The sequence below is a fragment of the Streptopelia decaocto genome (assembly GCF_964273445.1).
Source record: "Streptopelia decaocto genome assembly, chromosome: 15".
Lineage (NCBI taxonomy): Eukaryota > Metazoa > Chordata > Aves > Columbiformes > Columbidae > Streptopelia > Streptopelia decaocto.
Window position 1 is genome coordinate 11,885,395 of NC_138670.1, and position 23,659 is coordinate 11,909,053.

The 23,659-nt window shown below is 40.4% G+C and overlaps 1 protein-coding gene across 1 annotated transcript in view; it reads right to left on the bottom strand.

The window, feature by feature from the left end:
- The window catches only part of MED13L (mediator complex subunit 13L), a 189,856-nt gene that overhangs the window by 38,174 nt on the left and 128,023 nt on the right, over positions 1-23,659 (bottom strand). Inside the window, exons 5-10 of the mRNA XM_082065976.1 lie at positions 11,708-11,853; positions 10,187-10,381; positions 9,607-9,798; positions 5,550-5,712; positions 4,606-4,710; positions 758-1,486 (exon numbers count right to left, since the gene is read on the bottom strand). Of these exons, the coding sequence (XP_081922102.1) occupies positions 758-1,486; positions 4,606-4,710; positions 5,550-5,712; positions 9,607-9,798; positions 10,187-10,381; positions 11,708-11,853 (1,530 nt within the window). The remainder of the gene's footprint in view (positions 1-757; positions 1,487-4,605; positions 4,711-5,549; positions 5,713-9,606; positions 9,799-10,186; positions 10,382-11,707; positions 11,854-23,659) is intronic.

Here is a 23,659-nt window from a genome sequence, read left to right on the forward strand (position 1 = left end):
CCATGCTAGAGCTATAAATAAATAAATGTATCTATTTGCATAAAAGAAAATCCATGTTTTTAAAAATGAAGAAAGAGCTAAAAATTCCTTAAAATGTAGGTAGCTCATGTTGCTCACTGAGGAAGACGATACTGTATGTTATGACCATAATTTTTCTAAAGTAACATTTGTAAGAAATTATTCTGTGCACAGACCAGAGCGACTGTTAAGGCTTTCAGAGTCAAGTTAATGGTAAAGCTTCTATCAATTTCAAAGATCTGACAGTGGGCTTACAAAAGCGCAGTATTATTTCATAATATAGTATCAGCTACTCCTTACAGAAAGCACAATACAGCGCAATTTTAAACTCAGAGAATTGGACAAGCCACAATGAAGTGCCTCCACAGTGCCATAAACAGGATTTCAGTCAAACCCAAGCATTTCTGGAGCTGGGAGGTCACATAACTATACATAGATTTTCTTTTTTAAAATGATCAAAAGACATAAGCTTAATAAACCTCTTACATTTGCTCAAATTACCGTGATACAGGTTACAGAGATTTATCAGTTCTTAATGTCCAACAGAAAGCCAGATATGAAAAAAATAAAGTGTACTAAATAAGCACATTTCTATTGAAATATTTAACGTTATCTCCAGCACACATCATCTTCAATGTTACAGTGAAGCCTTCTACTTGCTTCAGTTTCAACTGAAAGCAGAGTTTGGTCATGCTTATAATTGAATAAAACCACCACTCAGATCCATTTGCACTCTTACCTTTTCAGTGCGCTGCTGTCCGAGGTTATTTCCATCTTGGCGTCGTATCTCTCACACGGAAGAGCTGGCGGCCTGAACTCCAGATCGTCACTTAAGGGGACGCTATAGGCCCTCCAGATATCCCGTGACTCGCTGTTGTGAGTGATCCCGCAGTACAAGGCTGTCTCGCTGACCTCTGCCATCAGAGGTAACCTCTGGCCAACAAGGACTGTCCTCTCGTCCAGGCTGGGCAAGGGCTGCAGCTCCAGCCCGCTGCCGTAGAGCGCTGGGGTCACCGCTACGGAAGGCGGGTCCAGGTTCTCTCCTTCCTGACCTCTCGGCTGGGGGCTCAGGGTGGGAGGCAGAGGGGACGTAGGGGAACGGGGTGAATCCATAGGATTCATATTCATTTGTTTGCTTGGATTTCTAGCAGGTATAGATAGAGGCTTCTCGTATTTTCTGGAATTCGGGATTTCTAAAGAGGGCTCCATTCCTGCTAAGCCCAGTTTCTGTCCTGACGTGTCCTGCTCCATGCACAGCTCTTCAGTTACAGAGGGCCGATGGTGAAATGGCATCAGAGGCCTTTTTTGCAGTTTATCTCCTTTTTCCTGCCTCTCTGTTGTTTTGTGCTTTGAAGAGGCGGGAGGTGGCAATGATGAAGAAGACGATGTTCCCACACTGAATCCCGGCTGATTTATTGTTGGGGGACGGCTGGAGCCAGCAGCACAACGCTGTTTGAAAACCTTGTGCCTGAAAGCAGAGACAGAAACAAGTCACTGCATGGTTTATGCAGTTATCTGATCTAATGGGGGGAAGGAAAAAGCAACACCCAAAGAACTGCATTGAGAAATCTTATGTCTATTGCTGATCTTTTAACAGATTCTGGAATGGTCACGTAATCTGGGCCAGGTCGCTCAAGCCAACTCAGCTACAGTCTCTCTGACCTATAAAATGGATAATGACAGTCTCCAGAAAACAGCATTCAAAGGAAAGATCTAGTGTTTATATGAGCTTAGTACTGCTCAGATGGAAGGTACTCTAACAAAAAAAATGTAAGCTACTGTTGTTTTCTTTACCCTGAAGAAAGATTTTCAAATAAAATGACTGGAACTACGCCATTACTCTAGCACACTCTTGAGCATCTGTTACAAAAGATACAGCTCTGAACTGGTTTAGTTATGTTCACAGATGCAATACATGGCAGGATGCTTCCATGGCATTTTCCTCCTCCATATCAGGTAAGGAAAAGCAAGTACCACTCTAGCAGAAAACAAAACCAACTAGCAACGGATGAAGAAAGAATGAATATTTTCAAATATTAAAAAAAAACGTAATAACATACAAACTTATTACTGGCTTCATTTTTTAATATGGCTTTTTTCAATTTGTATCTAGGATCTTCGACACTAAGAAGCACAGGACTGAATTTCAGTATTTCAGGTAGTGGCGAACAGTATTTTCATCATACAGCTGATGGTCCCCAGGGGTGCTACAACAGGCCCATCTAACTGTTCATATTTTTATTGGCCATCTTTGTTGTTTGGGATGTTTTGTTTAGTTGTTTGTTTGCTGTTTTGTGTGGGGTTTTTTTTAAGCTAAGCACAAATTCAATAGTTGTGCTTAATATTCACATCTGTTTCAAGTTAAATACCTTTTCAAAATAAATTACCCCGTCCCTATTTTGTTTATAAACCATAATATCTAGGACAGCAACAAAACATAATACGCTTCTTACAAATATAAACTCCATTACTGCAAGTAAAGTGGAGATTGAAGAAAACCAGTTCTGCTTTTATGACTTAGCTATGAAAACATCGAAGTTTTATAGTACACAGTGGCTGTCAAATAGTACAAATACAACTTCTTGTACTTGCTACATCTTCCTCCTGTAACCATCCACGCTGTGTGACATGGCCGTGGCTTGCTTTGTGGGCTTTGCTGTTATCAGGACATGTTGTAAATTCTGTGCCGCAGCAGATGGTCTTTAGCTGCAAGCACCCAGAATGTGGAGCCAATGCTCCAGTAACTGAAGATTTGCCTTAAGCATTTTCTTGTAACATTGCATTGATTTAATCCTCTGTCATTCACTGAATTTTAACGGACCGCAGAACATTACTTTGGACAGCCTGATGTTCAACACACGAGGTCAGGTCTCCAGAAGACTGAATTTGATACTGAGTACCAGACAACCTTTTAAGACTCCGTATTTAAGATCATGTCTTGATATTTATACTCTCATTTATACAAAACAGAACGGGCACAGTAATGACCAAACCAATATCTATATGAGAGTAACTGTCCAGTTTATGCAGTTACACAGAAAAAATGTACTGCTGTTTGAAATCAGGTACAACCTGCATTTTAAGGATGATGTTTTAATTTCTCAGTTGCTGTGTTTACTAACTCCAGCATGATGCAGTTGTCACTGGAGGTGTTAAGAGACTGTGAAATTGCAAATGCAGCTGAATCTTTCCATAGGTTCAGGTTTCCATTGCCCGCTATTGGTTTCTCATGCTTTCCAGGCAATGCTGGACTTCAGTTTTCCATAGGAAACACTTGGCATCCTGACAAAACGTGTATCTGTATTGCATTCTTGAGTATATACATACAAGCAACAAATAATCAGGGGTTCATTACAAATGAGAAATGTTTGAGTGATTCCAGTCCCCATTCTCTAGCCTGGGATCATTTTTCTGCTCAAGTCCACTACTGCAAGTGACAATGATACGAGATCCGTATTAATCACCTAAATATGAGTGATGATGACAGTTCTGACATCAGTTTCCTCTCAGCTAAAACATAAGTCTGTAGAAGGCCTCATCAACTTCCTCACCCTGATCTGGTGGCCTATAATAGACACCCACAATAGTATCACCCTTGCCAGCCTGCCCCTTAACTTTCACCCACAGACTCTCAACTCGCTCCTCATCCGTGCCTGGACAATACTCAATACATTGTAGTTGCTCTCATGTAAGGAGCAACTCCACCACCACGCCTGGCTGGCCTGTCTCTCCTGAACAGGACATAGCCATCCATGACCACATTCCAGTCATGCAGCTTCCTCCCCATCTGTCTGGAAGATCAGCAGTGGGCAGTAGTCCGTTGGGTGCACTAGGCTGGGGAGCGTCCTGGTGATGTCCCTGATCCGGGCTGCAGGTAGACTGCACGCTTCCCTACGATGAGGGTCAACTCTGCAGACTGGGCCCTCTGTCCCTCTCAGAAGGGAATTGCCTACTACAATTACCCTTCTTTCTTTCTATCTGCCCTGGTGAGACCAGATCTAGAATACTGTGCCCAGTTGTGGCCCCTCAGTTCCAGCAGGACAGGGAACTGCTGGAGAGAGTCCAGCGCAGCCACCAAGATGCTGCAGGGAGTGGAGCATCTCCCGTGTGAGGAAAGGCTGAGGGAGCTGGGGCTCTGGAGCTGGAGAACAGGAGACTGAGTGGTGACCTCATTAAAGTTTACAGATATATAAAGGGTGAGTGTCAGGAGGATGGAGCCAGGCTCTTCTCGGTGACAATGGACGATAGGTCAAGGGGTAATGGGTTCACACTGGAACATGGGAGGTTCCACTTAAAATTTGAGAAGGAACTTCTTCTTAGTGAGGGTGCCAGAGCCTGGCCCAGGCTGCCCAGGGAGGTTGTGGAGTCTCCTTCTGTGCAGACATTCCAACCCGCCTGGACACCTTCCTCTGTAACCTCATCTGGGTGTTCCTGCTCCGGCGGGGGGATTGGACTGGATGAGCTTTTGAGATCCCTTCCAATCCCTGACATTCTGGATTCTGTGATAAGTCCCTTTTGTTACTGTACCTGTCAGAATTAAACTGGGCTCTCCCAGCATGATAAATGCTTACTCTCTTCAAAGCTCACCTGGAACAAGAACAACTGACTCTTTGGACTGGATCCACAAAATCCCAAGAAACAGTATTGTTAGGAACCTCCTCTTCCAAATTTGCAGTTGTCATTTGATTCCTCCTGAAGAAGATAAAATTATTTTAGTAGTTATCACCTTTTGTAAAACAGAATTTTAAAAATGCATATGCATAAATTCACATATGTTCCTTCCTTCTACTTCAGCTTTGAAACAGAATTGTGTGTTTAACAGTAGTTCTCTCTACTACCCCTTAAAATTTATAGTTTGATTTATGTAGGAGGATGGTACCAGGTCTACATCAGAGAGCTCCGTCTGGAGTTTGAGCACAAGAAGCAAGGGGTAAGCAATTCAAACTGAATCTTGAAATTCTTCTGCCCTTCCTCTATCTAACAATGAAATTGCACGGAAATAGTGGAAAATGAAAATTTCAGGGCACATCACGCCATTAATATACTCTAAATCTCCAATAATAAAGGCCTATGATACTGACAAGTAGACTTTACCCTATCTTTGTCAATAAGAATTTTAGTCCAACACATGCAATGTAATGCTTTGTAAGTATTACCCTTAGAGTTCAGAATATCAAATATATACTATCTGCTCTTCAGCTACCCAGCTGTCAATCTAGTAACTGCAACCGGAGCTGGAAACTGCAACCAACAAATCTGAGAGCGTCTAGCTGAAAGCACATATTAGAGATTTGTAACCTCACAGACTGTCACAATTAAGATACACAACTGCAAATACAATGCTAAGTGCTAGGAGTTTTTAGCTGAACATAGTAACAAATTTTCTTTGATAATGCTGTTCTGTATCATTAGCTTTGACGAGTGGCAAAAGAATTCTGTGAGGAATAACATTATCTAAGGCAAAATTATTGCAATTTTAACTATATATTTTGTGTTACTAATAAAAAAAACCACGAGGACTACTGCCTTACTTGGACTGTGACCTGTTGAGAATGCATTCCTTCCAGACACGGTGAACCATACGATTGTGTATTTTTGGAGTAATCTTGCGGGATTTCTTTGGACTGTGTACACTGACTGTCCCCTCCTGTAGAGCTGAATGGCTGATACTGCTCTGAGAGCATCCACTTTCTCCTGCAATAGAAATTAAGCATTAATGTTATAGTAAGAAGATCTTCCCTCTTTTAAGTCTGCTGGCTACAAAGATGTTCACATTCACTAGAAAAAGCTTAAAGCATCATTACAACAGACTGACTAAACTACATTTCAAAGCAAAACTTGCCTTCGGGGTAACAAAAATGACACTAGGTTTTACCAGGTACATGTGCAATACTCATGCAACTCATGCCCCTCATCTAAGATACTCTGCCACTTAAATGGATGTAGTTTCAATAGCCCCCGCAGCCTTGTATTGAATCACTAAGAAACGGTGCACATAGAGGTTCTTCCCAATCATCCTGGAATTTATAGTCTTTGGTGAGTTGCTTTATAGACTAAATTTATGACAATATGGATGGCTCTAAAAGCATCTGTTAAGAAAACTAATAATTTATGTAGACTATTTCAAAGCAAGCATCCATTCTTTATACTCAAGATAAAACATCACTGAAGAGATGAATGGTGTGATGCTATGACTTTATCATATACTTGAATTGAAATATCAGAATCAAAACTTGCTGGGGTGAAATCTTACAGTTGAGATGTATTCTACTACAGCTGATCCTGAGTATATACTATTAACATAATATGTGACGTTCTCAGTAATACCATGATTATCAAAGAGATAACAAATGAAGATTGTACTTCAACATGTTAATAGCCTGGAAACTCTGATTTACATTCAATACTTCATTTCTTTCTATCTGTGATGCAGAAACCTTAACAGCTATTGTATAGGCAGATGTTTCTTTTTCTACTATGAAATATGCTTTTGTTTTAGATTAACTGAAATCTCTCCGTCATCTTTACAAGCACAAACTCCAACAGTAGAGGGAGCTTTAGGTTCATCTGGCCTGGCGAGTGAGTAACACCACTCTGTGCTCTGGATGGAAAAGGAAGGAAGGATATACCGCATTTTAACAAGGTCAAATCCATGTACAGAACACTTCATCCTGCTGCCTGACGCAATTTAAGAAGCCTTAAGAATGAACCACTGAAAGGATTCATTGCTATACATCACTGCATCTAACAAGGTAATCCTGCTGATTTCTGTGAGGTGACTTTCAAAACACAACTTTTAGAAGTGCGCACAAGCAGCCTAACACCGTATCTTCTTTGATTCTGCATGCTTTTTTTCTCCAGTTAGACCCTCCTTGATGATGGAAAGGAAGGATAAGAGCTGTGAGGGGATACCCAAGGAGCTATCAGAGCTTTCAAGTTACATTTAAGCGCATTAATTATTATTTTCCAAAATTCTGTAATGTTTTTGTAGTATACAGTACAGCAACACATGGCATAACATGAAACAGAACTTTGCAGTAGGCAAGAACATTTTGTTCTCATACACCTGACATTAATTTTCATCCATGAAAATCACTGACAAAATACTGGAATACACACAAATTCCTATGTCATATCATGGTGTAAATACCAGAGGACACAGCCAGACACTCACCAGAGGTCACTTCACAATCCCTACGGACTCGACTGTTTCTACACATGAAAAATGCTATTCCCTAGTTTCAGCTGCACTTTCTTTCATTATACACTTCAGACACAATCATGGAATATATGGCTGAAAGAGATCTGACGAGATCTTCTAGACCATACCCTGCTTCGCAGCTGGATCAACATATTTGACTAATCTGTTCTTAACAACAAACATCCAACAAACACCCCCCAAAAAACCATCAACCCACCCACCTCTCTGCTAATGGGAGTTCTGTAGCTTCCCACCAGCCCGTTTATTCTAACACTTCAATATCCTTGCTCAGAGAAAGCTCTTCCTCATCTCTAACTTAGTTTTGCTTTGTTCCAGTTTATGTTCATTACATATTGGTTGCAGAGAAGAGATTATTATTTTTCTCCTTTTATGTCCCTGAAAACTATTATACTGTCTCTCCTTCAATTCCTCTTCTCTAGACTAAACAACCTCAATTCTTTCCATCTTTTCCTGTAGGTCCTATTTGGAAAATGTATCACCATTCTCACTGCACTTTTCTGGACTCCATTCAATCTGTCCACATCTTTAAGTGTTCAAAACTGGACACGGTACTATGACCAGGTTTCCACTAATATGGGGCAGAACTGACGTATTACTCATGTGTCTCTGGACTAACCCCATTTATGTATCCCATTTGCTGATTCTGAACTGCATGACATGTTTTCCCAATCCATTTCTCCAATTTTTCAAGGTCTTTTAAAATCATGTATGATATAATCTAAAGGAATCCTTTCATTGTTCACTGGAGAGGCACCCCTCTGATACAATTTCATCTTGCCCTCCAACAACAGCAGAGATCAAACACAAACTGTGACTGCCAGATTGGGCAACAGGAACACTTTTATATATTAATAGTTTATAAATATTCTAAAATAGAATCCCCTTGTGATGTTGTACAAGTTTAGCAAGGATCTGAAAAAATTAAAAATACAATAGCACATTTAAATATGCAGTAATACTTCCATAGAGATTGTTATTTAGAAGTCGATTGTCTTGCTTCCGTTAGTTACCAATAAGCTTTCTGATTATTTCAACTATCAGTTGTCTTGACAAACACTATTCAGAGTTAATTTAAAACTCACATTCTATATTATTAGCAGTATATAGTAAACACTTTGATTGTCTAAATATAGAGGCACTGTTCATGGACAAGAGAATCCAGACGAGTGCTTCCATGGCAATGAGGCCAACGATGATCCGTTTTCTTTGGTTTTGCATCATGACTGATCCTCTTGATGTGACAGAACTATGTAATTAACCCTAAGCCAGCCTGGTAACTCCTGAGACCTCGGTGAGGGTGTAACAAGGATTCTTCATCCCCATCGGGCCACATGGTCTCACAGAAACCTGTAGGACCTTCGTGTCTTTGACATTTTGTTCCTTTGTGAAATTTGGTAAGCACTAATCAACAAGTTCACAGAATCCCAGAATGTCAGGGGTTGGAAGGGACCTGGAAAGCTCATCCAGTGCAATCCCCCCATGGAGCAGGAACAGCACAACCACACAGACAGCAACTAATCTTAAGGTCTCCTCTATATTTCATATGATGACAGGTTATAGATATTTATTTTCACTTCTGAGGAGCACCGGGACACATATATTCATTTCAACGAAGCCAGATATTAAGGAACTAGTAGCCCACATACCAAGCGTTAGGAGAGCTTCTGAGATTAAAACTCGTATGGATCCAAATAGTTGAAAGGGGCATATTCTATCCACATAAAACACATAATTCACTTGCAAATACTATGCAGTGCTGCATTTGCCATCTGCATATGACACAAACCTATGTCAGACCTCATTTGAGCTGCCCAGATCCTTCTTACCATTTCCAGACTTATGTATTTCTTTTGAATGGCCCTTAATTAAAATCCAACTGTGTTGGGCAAAAAGAGTAGCTAGCAATTGCAAATGCTTATTAGAGCAATATGAATGCTCAGTTAAGTGTTGTATTTCTAGGTTTTTACAAAAAGAGCTAAATACTCTTGTATCTTCACTGTATTGTCGTACCACAAGGAATCAATACCCTCCTTCCATCCCAACAAAAGATACCCAACGCTTCATCAACACTGGCAAAATCTGTCTAAAACACTGAGTATGTAGTCTCTCAGGTATTTGCACTACCACACAAAGACAACTGAGCTATAGAAAATGCAGCTTAACTGAATTCATTTTAAGATGTGTCTTCTTCAGGGGCATTTAAAACACTGCCTTTCGTTTACCAACCACCTACAGAAAAAGGCCTCTCCTAACTTTCAGTCTGTTGCTTGTCTTTAACGTGCTGCTGCTCACAGACATATCCTCACTCATCATGAGCTATGCCAAAATGAAGAGACTGACGCCAGCCTCCTGACTGTGCTGCTTACCCAGAACGGTCTGCTCTGGAGAAGTGGGTGGAGTGAGTGGCATCCCACAGGTACTGGCAGGATCTTTCATGCTTCCAAGCCCCTGCTGTCCCACATTTATATGGCCTCCAGTACTGGCAGCATTCTGGGACATGGGGATGTCACTCTGGGAGATGAGAACAAAGGCTGAAGGATATACCATCCTTACACCACCTACAAAGAAACGGAAAAACAAAAGCCTTAAATATACCTGATAATATTCAGCGGTCCTAGCTACTTCAACTTGTTTTCAATGTCAATTAGACAAAACTTATCTGAACATAAAGAGCTAAGAAATTTCACATACTAATATACATCTAACCCTCTACAACCAGCACAGAGCTGAAACAAGTAGCTTGACACTGTGAATAATAGCATGTGGGATACAGGGACTACAGAAGCTTGAGGCAAGATAACTAGTCAGATGTTCCAGTGTCAAGAGAGCTACAAGAGAAGACAGCAAAATTATAATGGCTGTTTCTGATTAATTAGATTTTAGTTATTTATTTATTTTTAATAATGTAGAGGAAAAAAATCCTTCAGGCAGAATACTGAAACTCACCAACAATGACTTCAACTGCCACGGGGAAATCGTTGTCATATCCCAACTCTTCTTCCTCTTTCATGCCTTCTTTTTTCTTCAGCACCATAGGGTAAAAATACTGCCATTCCTCCATCAATTTCCGAGTTGCTGGGTCTGACATCTTGTACGACTGGCCCGTGAGTGTACCATTTAAACCATAAGGACTCACCAGAACTGCAAAGTAAGGAACAACAGGCCCTACGGTGTGGGTATTTGGAGTGTGTATCCGCCACTCTCTGACCCTCCAGAGAGTTGCTGCTCCAGCCACACGCTGATTTATGGATCTGTCTTCAGGGCAAAGCTACTACCAAGTCAGGTAAGGGTGGGAATTTAAAACTACATTATCCAGCACTAGTTTCCTGTGCAGCTGTCCTTATTGAGCTAAAAATGGACCTTTTTGGAGTTTAGTTTAATAATTTCCACAATGAACTAATCGTGTACTGAAACAGCACTATGGCAAAGGGATGACCATACATGGAAGTAGAATGGAACAGATATTCAACAATAGGGTTTTTACCAGGAATATGTGGTATTGGAGTCTTTTTGGCATTAAAAAGGACAGAGATGATAATATATGAAGACTACAGTAAAGGCAAATAAGGAGAATTAGTTGCTCAACAACAGGTATTTCCATTCAGCCTTAATATTGCTATTAGTCGTATTTGATTTGAGAGAGTCAAGAGTTTAGCTCACTGAAATAAAACCTTCTATGATTTAAGTATCTGAGCCTCTGTCAAAACTTTATATTTAGAAACAAAATGTTTTTCAATAAAGCTTCTCTAAATTAACATCTCTATAAAAGCTCATTTTAGAAGTCTCTGGGTGTTTCTTTACTGTATGTTTAATTTATAAAGATTTCTTGCTTTACTTGCTTTTAAATTATAATTTCAGACTGTAGTAAAGCCAGTATAATTCAATGATTGAAATATTCTTTAATTTTTTTCACATAAAGCACTGCACCTCAATTGCATCATGAATTTAATAAGCCATTAACTTAATTGTGTAACAATTCCTTACACTGGCAAACACAGAGTCCCAGATATTTTAAGTTTTTCATTCTTTCTGATACATTTTCCAAAAAAGCTGACAACCTATGAATGAAAAGTACTCCCAAATTACATCATCTTAGTATTTATGTAGCACTGAAATTACAGATTTGAACCCACTGACCTCTATGCTGTGTTAGAAAATCAAATCAGTGCACTTTCATAAATAATAAGTCTTTTTAAACAAAAATTATGAATTTATTTGTTTTATTTACTATGTGCATTTAGCTTTAAACACAACACTAATGAATAGAAAGCTCTGGAAAATTCCCACGCCATTTCTGGCTGGCTCTAGTGTTGAAGTCCTAACAACATTCTCCCTTAGGTGCACAGCTTCCTGAATAGAAACTGAACCCATCTGAAGAGTTACTTAATCTTCCACTATTCACCCCCGAAGCCCCTGCCGCACCGAAGCAAGGTGACGCGCGCCAAATTGCAAAGGGTGCTGCCGTACCTTGGAAGGGTGAGGGAGAGGACTGGGCCATGTGGATGTGCTCTTCGGTGATCAGGTAGATGGGCTGGTGCTGAGCGATCTCCACGCTGGTGCACACATTGCTCTCCCCATGAAGAAAGAATGTGAAGGCACACGACAAGTGTTCGCTGGAGGAGGGGAGAGGCAAACGAGAAACAGATTTATTAGCATGTTAGTGAACTCATAGGAGTTAGCAATTCTGTACCCTGACTCCTCTGCTTTGGCGCTTGTGGTCACTGAACACTGATTGATAACCACACACAACAGAATGACCCGTCACTAAACATCTATTTGCCTATTTTGGCAACTCTCTGTTTTCCTATTTGTTTCAATTAATAAGATCATTACAAACAAATAGCATTTCAACCAGGACTTAAGTAGTAAAAATAAGGGTCTTCAGAAATTCTTCAGAATTTACTCTGCAACAGGTTCTGGCTGAAAAGGAATAGGAAAGATGTTTGTCTCACAACTCACGAGAGCCTCCACTAAAGAAAATAAAAGCACATGAATATTACAAAAAGTTGACAATGAGATGAGCAATGGATTTGCCACTGACAATTAAACATAATTTGAAACAAACAGCATTTAAAATGTTCTTGCTTTACCCATAAATGACCACCCATCATAGCTAACTATATGCTTAAATATTCCACACCATGAAGCCACAAGGAAAGAAAACAAAACCAATTTCACGCTTTCTATCATAATTTTAATCAACTAACATTTTACAGGGCTCAAGTGGTAACGATGCAGTAATTTTTCTGTCCGGTACAGTCGCTGCACGTAGTTTTATAGTTGTTGGCTTTGGCACAGGGCCAGCCGTAACGTAACCAGGATTTTAAAGATGGCTCTTAACTACCGCCACCAAAACGAAATAACACGAGCAACTACAGCAATTCCACATCAGTGTTGAGTCAACCAGCTGCCCTGCTACTCTTGGCTCTTTTTAAACAAAGACACTGATGGTCTAGGGTAGGAAGGTGTTTAATCTCACTAAACCTCTGAATGATTCTACACATTGTATAAAACAACTTTGATGCTGTATTTAGAAGTACTCTGTAGCAATAATTTAATTCCATGAAATAAAAGATTTTATTAGATTTCCATTTTCACTAGGGAAACAAATTTCACTGTCATCAGTGTTGCAGAAGGAAATTCATCATTCATTTACATGAGGGGTGGGAAGGGGAAGGGAGGGAACAGGGACATGGGACAAAATGGGTCATAAATTCCAGGTATTTCTATCCAGCCATCTTTCCCAAGAAGAAAAGCAAACCAGTTGATGTAAAAATAAAAAAATAAAAATAAAATAAAAATTAAGAATAGATTTCTACACATACAGACAATACAAAAATAAAAGCAAAGCCCAACTATTTAATCAAAACCTATTAGTGTCTTTACATAGGATGATAGCCCTTAATATAAAAAGGTCTCAATAAATAATGAAAAGATGAGAAAACCTGTCTAAGATCAAGTGGGGATAATCTCTGCAAAGAGTTCAGCACGCAGCAGGTCAGCCTTTCTGAAGCAGAGAGCAAAGCTATTTGTAAAGTAGGCACTTTCAACTCCCGTCTTTAGGATATTAAACAGAAATCCTCCTGAATCCGCAAGCTTCCTACGATGTTTGCCTGTGAAAGTCTTGCTTGTCTTCTATTGAACTGAAGAAAAAAAAACCCCGGCCTTCTGGGGCCACACAGGGACTCTTTCAAGCCTCTTGCGAAGTGGTCCAGCATGAACAAATCATGTGCAATCTTATGCAACATTCACACTACCCGTAAACACCATCAGAATGAGAAATAGACAAAATCAGAGTGTGAAAGACAAAAGATTCATTTGTTTTTGCAGGGATGGGAATGCAGGCCACTAACTCTCTTAACTGAGAATCTGCTAATGTCAAAATTAATCATTAAGTTCAGAAAATTAAATAGCCTTGGACTGTATACAACCAATTACAGGAAAAGAGGTATACAAATACAGTATTAGCCCACTTTACTCTCCTGCAAACATGACCAATAAAAGAATAACAGTAATCAATATTGCTACTCCTGACCAGCAATAAATACTTTGTTACTGAAAGAAGGAACATTTCTAGCGCTGGATCCAAAGTAAATCCCGCTCAGTTCTAGAAAGAGAACCAATAAGCCTCAGTCCCTTTTCTGCAGCCCAGGGCTAACGCAGCCTCAGGGCAGGGCCGAGGGCTCTGTGCCTGCAGCGCTCCGCCAGCGGGACGCTGGTTCCGCTCCTGCCCACCGCGCTGCCCGGCAGCGCTTCACAAGACAAGAAACAGCTCCATACATCTGGCGCTCCCTCTGGTGCCAAAGTCATTGCTATAAGCTCAGCTTTCAAGACCCAAAAATAATAAAGATCAAAGCCTGGGGACTTCCTATACGCCTAATAAGCTTCTGGAAGATTTACTTTAGTAGCGAATATGAATTTTATTTCAAGAAACTAGCGTCAGTGCACTCTGTGATGTATTCCACTCAGGCATGTACATCCCAGCCTCCCAACATTCCTGTCTTTAGTACATTTCACACAATTCCTTAAATACCAAGCTGCAGAAATCATTCTCGCTACAGATGTGAGACAGATCTCTGAATAAAATTCAAGTAGAAGAAAACTTACTAAGCTAAAACCAGCCAGCCTTGGGAAACAGACGGAGCACTGAGGCTTTACTTTTAATAATCACTTAGCTATAGCTCTACAGTGTACATCAAGACCTACATACTTCAGGCTAAAGCTCTAAAATTGTTTGGGTCCTCACTAGAGTCTTCCAACAATGTTTTATCAGCATCCAGTTTTTTAACAGATCTACTACTCTTTGTGCTAACAAAGGCACCATCAAAAAGCTAAATGCAAAATGCAAATCAGGCTGAGTTTCTGAAGACATTCAACACTATGTTCGGATTGATTTTTTTTTTTTTAATTTAAATTTATTTCAACCTAGTTAAAAAATGAATCTGACAGGCTTTGAAAATCCACTCTACTACCTCTCCAGGTTTTTAAACCTACTAATTTCTGTACTCTTTCTTATCTCCCTGGCAGTCAAAATACCATAAACCACCAGAGAGGGAGGGGAAATGGTTTCGAAACTATTCTCCCTATTCTGTAAAGCCTGTTGGGAGAACCATGAGCTTTCAGTTTATACCTGTTCAGAACAAGGACAATAATAAAAAAACTACCAGTTTTGAATAGCTGCATTACACATTTACTTTGCATGTATTAATTTATTACACAGGGAACAAAACTAGGTTCAGGATCATGTTTTTGAGCCTGCGCTGCTACCCAGAGGAAAGGAAGAAGAGAGCGTGTCTGCTCGGGTGGAAGTGTGACAGCAGGGTGACCGTGCTGAGCAAGACACCAGCCATTCCCAGCCCTCACCTGAGGAATACACCCTGCATATATTCCCCAGAAGTTGTTCCACATTAGAAACCTAAATCAGACTGAAGCGTCTTATCCATTAAAAGTTGGGGGCTTCCCCCCTGTCCCCAAGGCATACAAACAGCATTACCAGAGACAGTGGTAGCTGTAGCAGTTTGCCAGGAGAAAATTTCGACACAAACTAAAGCAAGACATATTCTTTCCATCTTCTTTTATATGAATCAGAAGCATTAAAAATAAGAATATAAATCTGTAACAGTACTCCCATCACTCTAAACAGGAATTGTCTCTTTCTCACAGGTACATTTTCAGAACTGTTTCTTTCCTCTACAGGTGACTGAGGGCTGCTTCAGGTAGGATGCCAGCTTCCCAAATACACTGTATAGAACATATATAAAGTATGTGTTATTTGCAACTGCAACTGCATTAAGACCGAGGTCTGAAGAATGCTGAGGATTGTGGTGTTGAGCCTGCAGAACACTTAAACATATACTTTCAAGGATATTTCTCCTGTATACACTAAGAGAGCCTTATGTGCTAAAAGACAAGTTATTGCAATTCATAATTTCAAGGATGAGAATTTTTTAAATACCTATTTCTGTACAGATAAACACGAGCTCCCTTTCCCTGCCACCAGGCTGCTGGCAATCTCGTGTTTCTCTTCTTTAGTTTATAAGCAATTGTCCATAAAGCCACTGACTGTGTACAATTAATTACACTTTATGACCAACTAATCATATTGCTGTTCTAATTCCCATCAAAATTAGGGTTGGCATCTGAAAGCCCTCAACTCACAGCTACCCCAAAACAGCTTTATCAAGTCTGAACTCAGAAAAGACGCAGCAATAAGCCATATGCCTTAGGAAAATAAACAGTCATACTAATGAGACTAATCACTTGTTTCATGTACAGTATAAAAAAAGGCGGCATGAAAAGGCTCTGCATAGATTTGGAACATAAGAGCATGTGAGAGCCTAATAAAATAATTTCTTTTAAAGGTGTCTAAAGCAACAGGACAGTTATTAGCAGGTCACAGTGGTGGTGTGGACAGGAGACAGCAGCACCTGGACACACCTACACCCTTGAACAGCTGAGAATAAATTAATAACCCAGAATGAAAACTACCCCTTTTCAAATAACCTGGGAATAAATATCCTCAGTGAAGTTTGACTTTGAACAAGCTCCCACAACAACCACAGATTGAATGTAACAGGATGAGAGGAGAAAGGACTTCGGCTTTGATTTTAGAGAAGTCAGACCATCTGTGCCAACGTATTCTCTTTAAATGAGGCATGATGTGCTCTCATCGTGACCCGATCGCCAGTCCATTTCTCTAGGACACAAGATGGTCCAATTTAGGAACTCCAGGGACCTGCCAGGCAGTTGTGGTAGCAGAGTGTCAAGGTTTAAGGCAAGGCAGCAATAAACCATAGCAGACGATCCCTGTTATCCCCTCACTTCCCACCACCCCCTTCTTTAGATCAGAAAGATGATTGGAAAGATAAGGGGAAAGGAAGAGAGACTTAGACTTCAAGTTGGAGAGTTTTAAAGGGTTTTACTATACTAATGCTACTAATAAATAGAGAATATATACAAATATATACAAAACCACTATCAAGTGCTGGATGTGGCGCTGGCGTCACTCAGCAGCAGAGCTGGGTGTGCGGGGCTGGCGGCTCCAGCAGCTGCAGCTCAGGCCCCTGGAAGTCACGGGCGGGACTGCACAGCAAAGCGGAACCTGGGTGCGGGATGCAGGGCCTGAGGCCTGTGGATCACAGGCAGACAGACAGACAGGAGCCTCTCTAGATGCCACCCATGGTGGATGAGAGTGTGACCCTGTGATCACCCTCTTATATAGGGGCTATGACGATGATGGGATGGAATACTTCCGCCGGTCAATTCTAGTCACCTGTTCCATCCACCCCTCCTCAAACACGCCCCTCTCACAACGGAACGTGGGAAAACTCATCATTCTTTCTTGGCTACCATAGTAATAAATCTAAACACGAGCTTCTTCAGCATTCCATTGTTCTTCTTATCAGCACCGAGTACAGCGTCCTAGGAAAAATATGCAGGCTATACCTCAGAACAGTACAGCCACCTAGGAGAACTGAGCTGAAAGAAACATCACTAAAAGAGAACCAGTCTTGTTTTTAACAAAACCAGGACACAGACAAAGCTGCTTCACAAATACCAAGAGAGCAGAAGATGACTCAGAACTGAGACTATAGCAGCAAATAAAATGGCCAGGACACATTTTCTGGTCCTTAGGGGAAACAGCAAGTTCATATGCTAAAAGCTCTTCATTCCAAAAAGGGAGCTGTTGTCCATGCTGATTTACTGGAAATGGTCCTTGGCTCTGCTGTCCCTCAGAAGCCCTCGTGGGCATTGCCCTGGCTGCCACTCTCAGAGCCAGGCAGGGAACACGCAGCTGGGAAGCACGATGGAACGCCAGGTCTTGAGATCATGACCTACCCAGTCTAATATGCAGTGTAGATACAGTCTGAGAGGCAAAACATTTATGTGGCACTTCCCAATTGATGTGGCAAGTAACCCGTAACACACTCTCTGCCTACCAGATGGACTCTAAATGTTGCCCAAGCTAAAATAAGACAGCTTCAGTAGTTCACAATAAATATACATTCAAGAAAAACAGCACAATTAGTAGTGTTTTTTTGCAGAAACTACAACTAAACCAAAATGGAAAGCGTTTCCAGACAGGAGACAATTCCAGAGTTTTCTGGATACAACAGCCTTCCAACAGGAAACACGGAAGTTTTTGTGACCATATCACTGTTATGATACAGGATAAGGTCTTTACAACACAAAACAGAAGTATATACCGGCAGCACAATGCTGGCCATGTTTCTGTACTGGGCATGAAACTCATAGTTAGTTTCTCTGTGCCATGGCCTTAGATGAGGTCCACATTCAATACGTGAAACAGCAACCTCGAGCCTATTTCATGCTCTGTAACTGCATCTATGAGCCACCTGTAATGGCAGAGCTGGTGCCCAGCTGTACCAAATACCCGCTGTGTGTTGGCACTGGAGCAGGAGCTGGTTTGAGGGCTGCTGGGAACTCCTCTGAAGAGCCCGCTGAAACCACTGACCATATTGTGGAACCTGGAACACCTTTTCTTTGTGGGACACACACTGCTGTCTCATGAACAAGGGAAACCAATACTGGGAGAAATACGGTTACACAGGGAAAACAATCTGTGCTTCTGTAGCCATTTCTATCCAAAGTCACTTAAGCTTTGTATGGCAGAGAACAAGAACACAGGAGGCCAAGCTGCAGATTAAATCATATTGCTTTGGTAATTACTCTTTTTTTCCTTCTTTTATGTCTCTCTCCCCACTCAAAGAAAAAAAAAAAACAGAGAGTAGAAAACAACATTAGCTCCCAGAATCACCCAGGTCTTTTAGCAACTGTATTTTATAACTCACTATGGTGTCTCGCATGTTGTTGGATTTTTTTTTTTTAAATGCATGAGATGTGCACATAGAAACTTGGTATAAATATTAATTATCTTTAGTGTTTTTCCAGTGGTGGAGTAAAGTTCTAAGATAACAGTTTCACAGTGCAGCAAGCATTTAGATAACATTATCTAAACACTTTATGTGTTACAGCATTATTATCTCAACACTTCCTCAGTTGTCACCAACAAAACCTCTTGCCAAGGCTAATATATGCCTCACAATTGAGATTCTCTCCCTGATCCCATCTCTAACAACCTCCTATTCTTTTCTCTGTATAAATGTATGCACAGGATGACCTGACTGCCTGGAGGGATCCTGGAGTTTATACTTCAAATGTATACATCAATGTGCAGCATGACAGGGCTAACAGCACTATGAACACTTCCAAAAGTCAAGGGGAAATGGCTGTGCATCCCACCAGCTCACATTTTGAGGGGTAATTATGTTGTAGTCTCTCTCCATACAAGACCTAGTTCAGGTCTTTGCTGGAGGAAAGGTCACATACAACATACATAACCTTTGATGTGAACACAGTACAAACTGCTCTGCATTTTCTGCACTGGATGGTTTTGATGTCTTACGTTAAGATACTTCCACGTTTGTTTGTTCTTTCAATAACCTTAATAAAGATGTACTGGAATATATACAGAACAATATAACAAGGCTTACACATTATAAGTAAATTATACTGTGACAGTGTTCAAGCTTAGGAGGAGAGAATTTTTCACTTTAGGAAAGAAGATCACTGAGTTTTTGCCACATGACTTCTGCAGGGAGGAAGATGTTCTACAGTAATAGCATCTCCTCCTTTCCCTGAAACATATACCTATAAAGAAATAAGCATATTTTTACAAGATGTTAAAGCACTGTTTAATATTTACTGGGGTTTTTTTATTACTGGATTATTTAAAATGTATAAGTAGCTTCTCTAGCATCCTGGCATTGTGAGATTTTCTTCCGCGTACAGCCGAACTAGGTGTTTATTCCTGTGATCCTCAATGAAATACTAGACAATAATATATGAAAATCACCCATAAATATTCACAATAAAAAACTTACGTTTCTATATTAAATACGTGTTGCACATTGAACATGAAAATTTATTACTAGCTGCACATGCGTACATAATGTGACTTGTCAAAATATGCTGTCCCGATCTGAAATTTGTTTCTCATTATTTTTAAGATGAACTGAAGCAATTCCTAGATCGCTGATGCTAACTAACGAAGTAATCCAAATTAACACAACATCCCTGAATAATTAAATCAAGCAGCAGGCTGCCATGACCACTGCTATATATTTCTTTTCTCTGCATGCAGGGACAAATCCTGCTCTCCATATCAGCTATTACCCAAAGGCAGCATGGAGTAAGAAGGGAGGCTGAAAGCCCCTGGATCAAGGATAAGGGGCTTCCATACCATATATGCAGAAATATGGAGGCAATGACAGATGGTACGAAAGGGTTGGTCAATACGTCTGCTAGTATAAGACTTAACCAGTTAAAACCAGAGCACAATGCAGTTTTTTCAGTTAACACTTTATGACAGGAAGCACAATCCACTCTAAACACCTTTACATGATCCCTGCCCTCCAAATGGAACAGGATTCTGCTCTGATGCCACCTGCACATCAAGCCACAGGAATCCAAACAGTGCTACTGAACAGGTGACCACGACATGCACCTTCCTACTAATACCTAAAATAAATGAACATTTAAGGCACTTCAGGTTAGAAAATGTACTGTCTGCTGACAAGAAGATTAGATAAACAGAGAAATAGTTTACCTCTAACAGAAATCCAAATGACTTAATTTTATATGCTATGATTTTTAATAAAACACAGGTTTACTAAATCTGATCAATATCAGATAAAACTGACAAAAGAAAAGAGGCCTCATGTATCTATGAAATACAATTTCTGCAGTGAAATCACAACCAACATTCTTCCCTTAGCAGCAGGTAAGTGATGTAGTCAGCACTATAGAACACAACGGAGAGCTTGAGGCACTAATGATTATTGAAAGCATTTTTTTTAACATTTGTGTTATGCTTCAGAATAGTGCTGACTTAGAACTACAACTATTTTGAATTATTTAAAATGTCAGTACCAAAAAATGATTCTGAAAGTTCGTCATATCCATTATGAATATAAACTCATTGTGGTAAGACCCTGGATCTTGCCCTGTTTCGGAAACACGGAAGTTTTTGTGACCATATCACTGTTAAGATACAGGATAAGGTCTTTACAACACAATACAAAAGTATATAAAAGCAAGAAACACAAAGGCTATTAAAGGTGCATTCAGCTTAATGTTGAAATAAACACATTTTTCACTGGAAATTCTGAGCTTCTTCAAATATATGCCCTTAAAAAAATAATCAGAAACTTGCTCCTATCTATACCAGTATTACCAGTTATTCTAAAAACAAGAGCACCAGCTGGCAATAACTACAAAATGAATTACAATTAACTTGAAAATTGTCAGAATGAATGCAATCTTCCTTGCTTTAGCATACTAAAAATACCAACATCAGGAAAAACGGCATATAAAACTTGTAAAATCACTGCTGTTATCAGCCTCCTGACATCTCCCTCTCTTTGTCTGAATCCCTGTGTTTTGACACAGGGTTTGAAATGGACTCCTTTGGAAAACTAATTTCCATAGAGGACCTAATACTGCTTGAAACAGGAATGCAGGCAGATAAGCGCATATATTTAAAGTGACACATAATATTCATGGCACAGGAGTAAGTTACATGTTAGAGTCCGTGTGGCATCTCAAAAAGCCCTCTTTTTGTGCTGTCTTCACATTCTATTAAATGCCATACAGCCATAAAATTACCTCGGAACTGTCATGAGCAGTTGTGCTCTAGAGATCAGGACTGCAAAAATCCTTTTGAATATTAATAACCTAAAACTGAAGAACAAGCCTGACTAGCGCTGATGGAGGTTCGCCAACCAACTATTCCATTTTTTCAGCCTAAGGCATAAACTGACCTTTTCTTAACAGCTCAGTACTGCAAAGTTTAAACTCTCAGCCTCCTTAAACTTCAGCTTTCCTTGGCAATTTTATCACAGATAATACAGCTATCAATTACTTGGTCTCATCACGTGAGCTGTATTAGAATCACCAATTCCTCTGGGGGTTACAGAAAATGGGATGACTTTTTTCAGATTAAGTTAGCATAGTTTTCAATATCACACCCTAATTGCACTAGTTATATGTTAATCTGGTGCTTGAATCATGTTCGGCTTATAAACAAAAAGAACACTTAACACACACAGCTAAGAGTATCAAAGCACATTTACATTAGGAGCTTCATTTTCATAAATTAATACTGCACTAGGAGCAAAGCCACAAATCACCATCAGTCCCTTAGTAATCACGTTAGACAATTCCTTTCTATGTCCTTGTTGCACAGATTCACTCAAAGCCACAATGAAGTCTGTCACCACATCTCTGCTCTGTATTCCACTAGGTTCAGAACAGCACATTTCTGAAATACTTTTAGCCTGGAATAATACAGAATTTCTTTTATAGCAAATTATCAAAACTTACCAAAATTCTGTCTTGATGGTTACATGACAATTGGCTCTGAAAGCTCAAAATTTAAAATGTTTGATAACGTTTTGCCTTTAAATGGCTTTGATCTCAATAGCAACTTGCTAGAAATGATGACTCTCAGTACCTCTGTAACTCAAATGAACAGTGTGAAGTAGATAAGTATTACTGTATGCATTTTATGCAGCTACTGTATAATTATGTATGCAAAGTCTGAAATACCACATTATTTGTTTATATAATACATGTAGCCCTCTTTGTACAACTAACACAGTGCTGAGATTTCGGTACCCGACAAAACACTTTCTCAGTGTGGAAACAACTACCACAGTCCTGTTCAAATAAGGCGAGAGGAACCTAAAAAATTAAAAAAACATGAGAAGAAAACAAGCTGACAACTGCTCTACAACAACCCTAGGTAGAAGGTATTAAGTATAAGGGGAAATAGTATGCGAACAGATGATGATTTCTTCTTTTCACAGTTGATTTCCTTTTTTTTTTTCCAGTATAAGTTGGGGAATGACCTATTAGAGAGCAGTGTAGGGGAAAGGGACCTGGGGGTCCTGGGGACAGCAGGGTGACCATGAGCCAGCACTGGGCCCTTGTGGCCAGGAAGCCAATGGTACCTGGGGTGGGTTAGAAGAGGGTGGTCAGTAGGTCACAGAGGTTCTCCTGCCCCTCTGCTCTGCCCTGGGGAGACCACAGCTGGAATCTTGTGTCCAGTTGTGGCCCCTCAGTTCCAGCAGGACAGGGAACTGCTGGAGAGAGTCCAGCGCAGCCACCAAGATGCTGCAGGGAGTGGAGCATCTCCCGTGTGAGGAAAGGCTGAGGGAGCTGGGGCTCTGGAGCTGGACAAGAGGACACTGAGGGGTGACCTCATTAATGTTTACAGATATATAAAGGGTGAGTGTCAGGAGGATGGAGCCAAGCTCTTCTCAGTGACAACTAGTGACAGGACAAGGGGCAGTGGGTTCAAAGTGGAACACAGGAGGTTCCACTTGAATATGAGAAGAAACTTGTTCCTGGTGAGGGTGGCAGAGCCTGGCCCAGGCTGCCCAGGGAGGTTGTGGAGTCTCCTTCTGTGCAGACATTCCAACCCGCCTGGACACCTTCCTGTGTAACCTCATCTGGGTGTTCCTGCTCCATGGGGGGATTGCACTGGATGAGCTTTCCAGGTCCCTTCCAACCCTTGACATTCTGGGATTCTCAGATTTCTAATAGCATGAGGAGAAAAAGTGAAGCAGATAGCAAGTCACTGCCACTTAAACACTCTTTATTGCATCTTATCTAAATACAGGGAGGGGTTCTATGCAGCTTTGAAATTATTTTGCCCAAATCTTCAAAGATTCTTGAGATTGTTGTAGATAAATCCTAGAAATGGGGCTCAGAAACAATGGAAACTGAGATCTCATAAAAGATAAGACCAATTTTTCTTGTAATAATGGAACCTAATTTTCTAAAAAGCATGCAGTCTTTTTTGCATCACTTTTAACTAATTCAAAAAGCATTGGC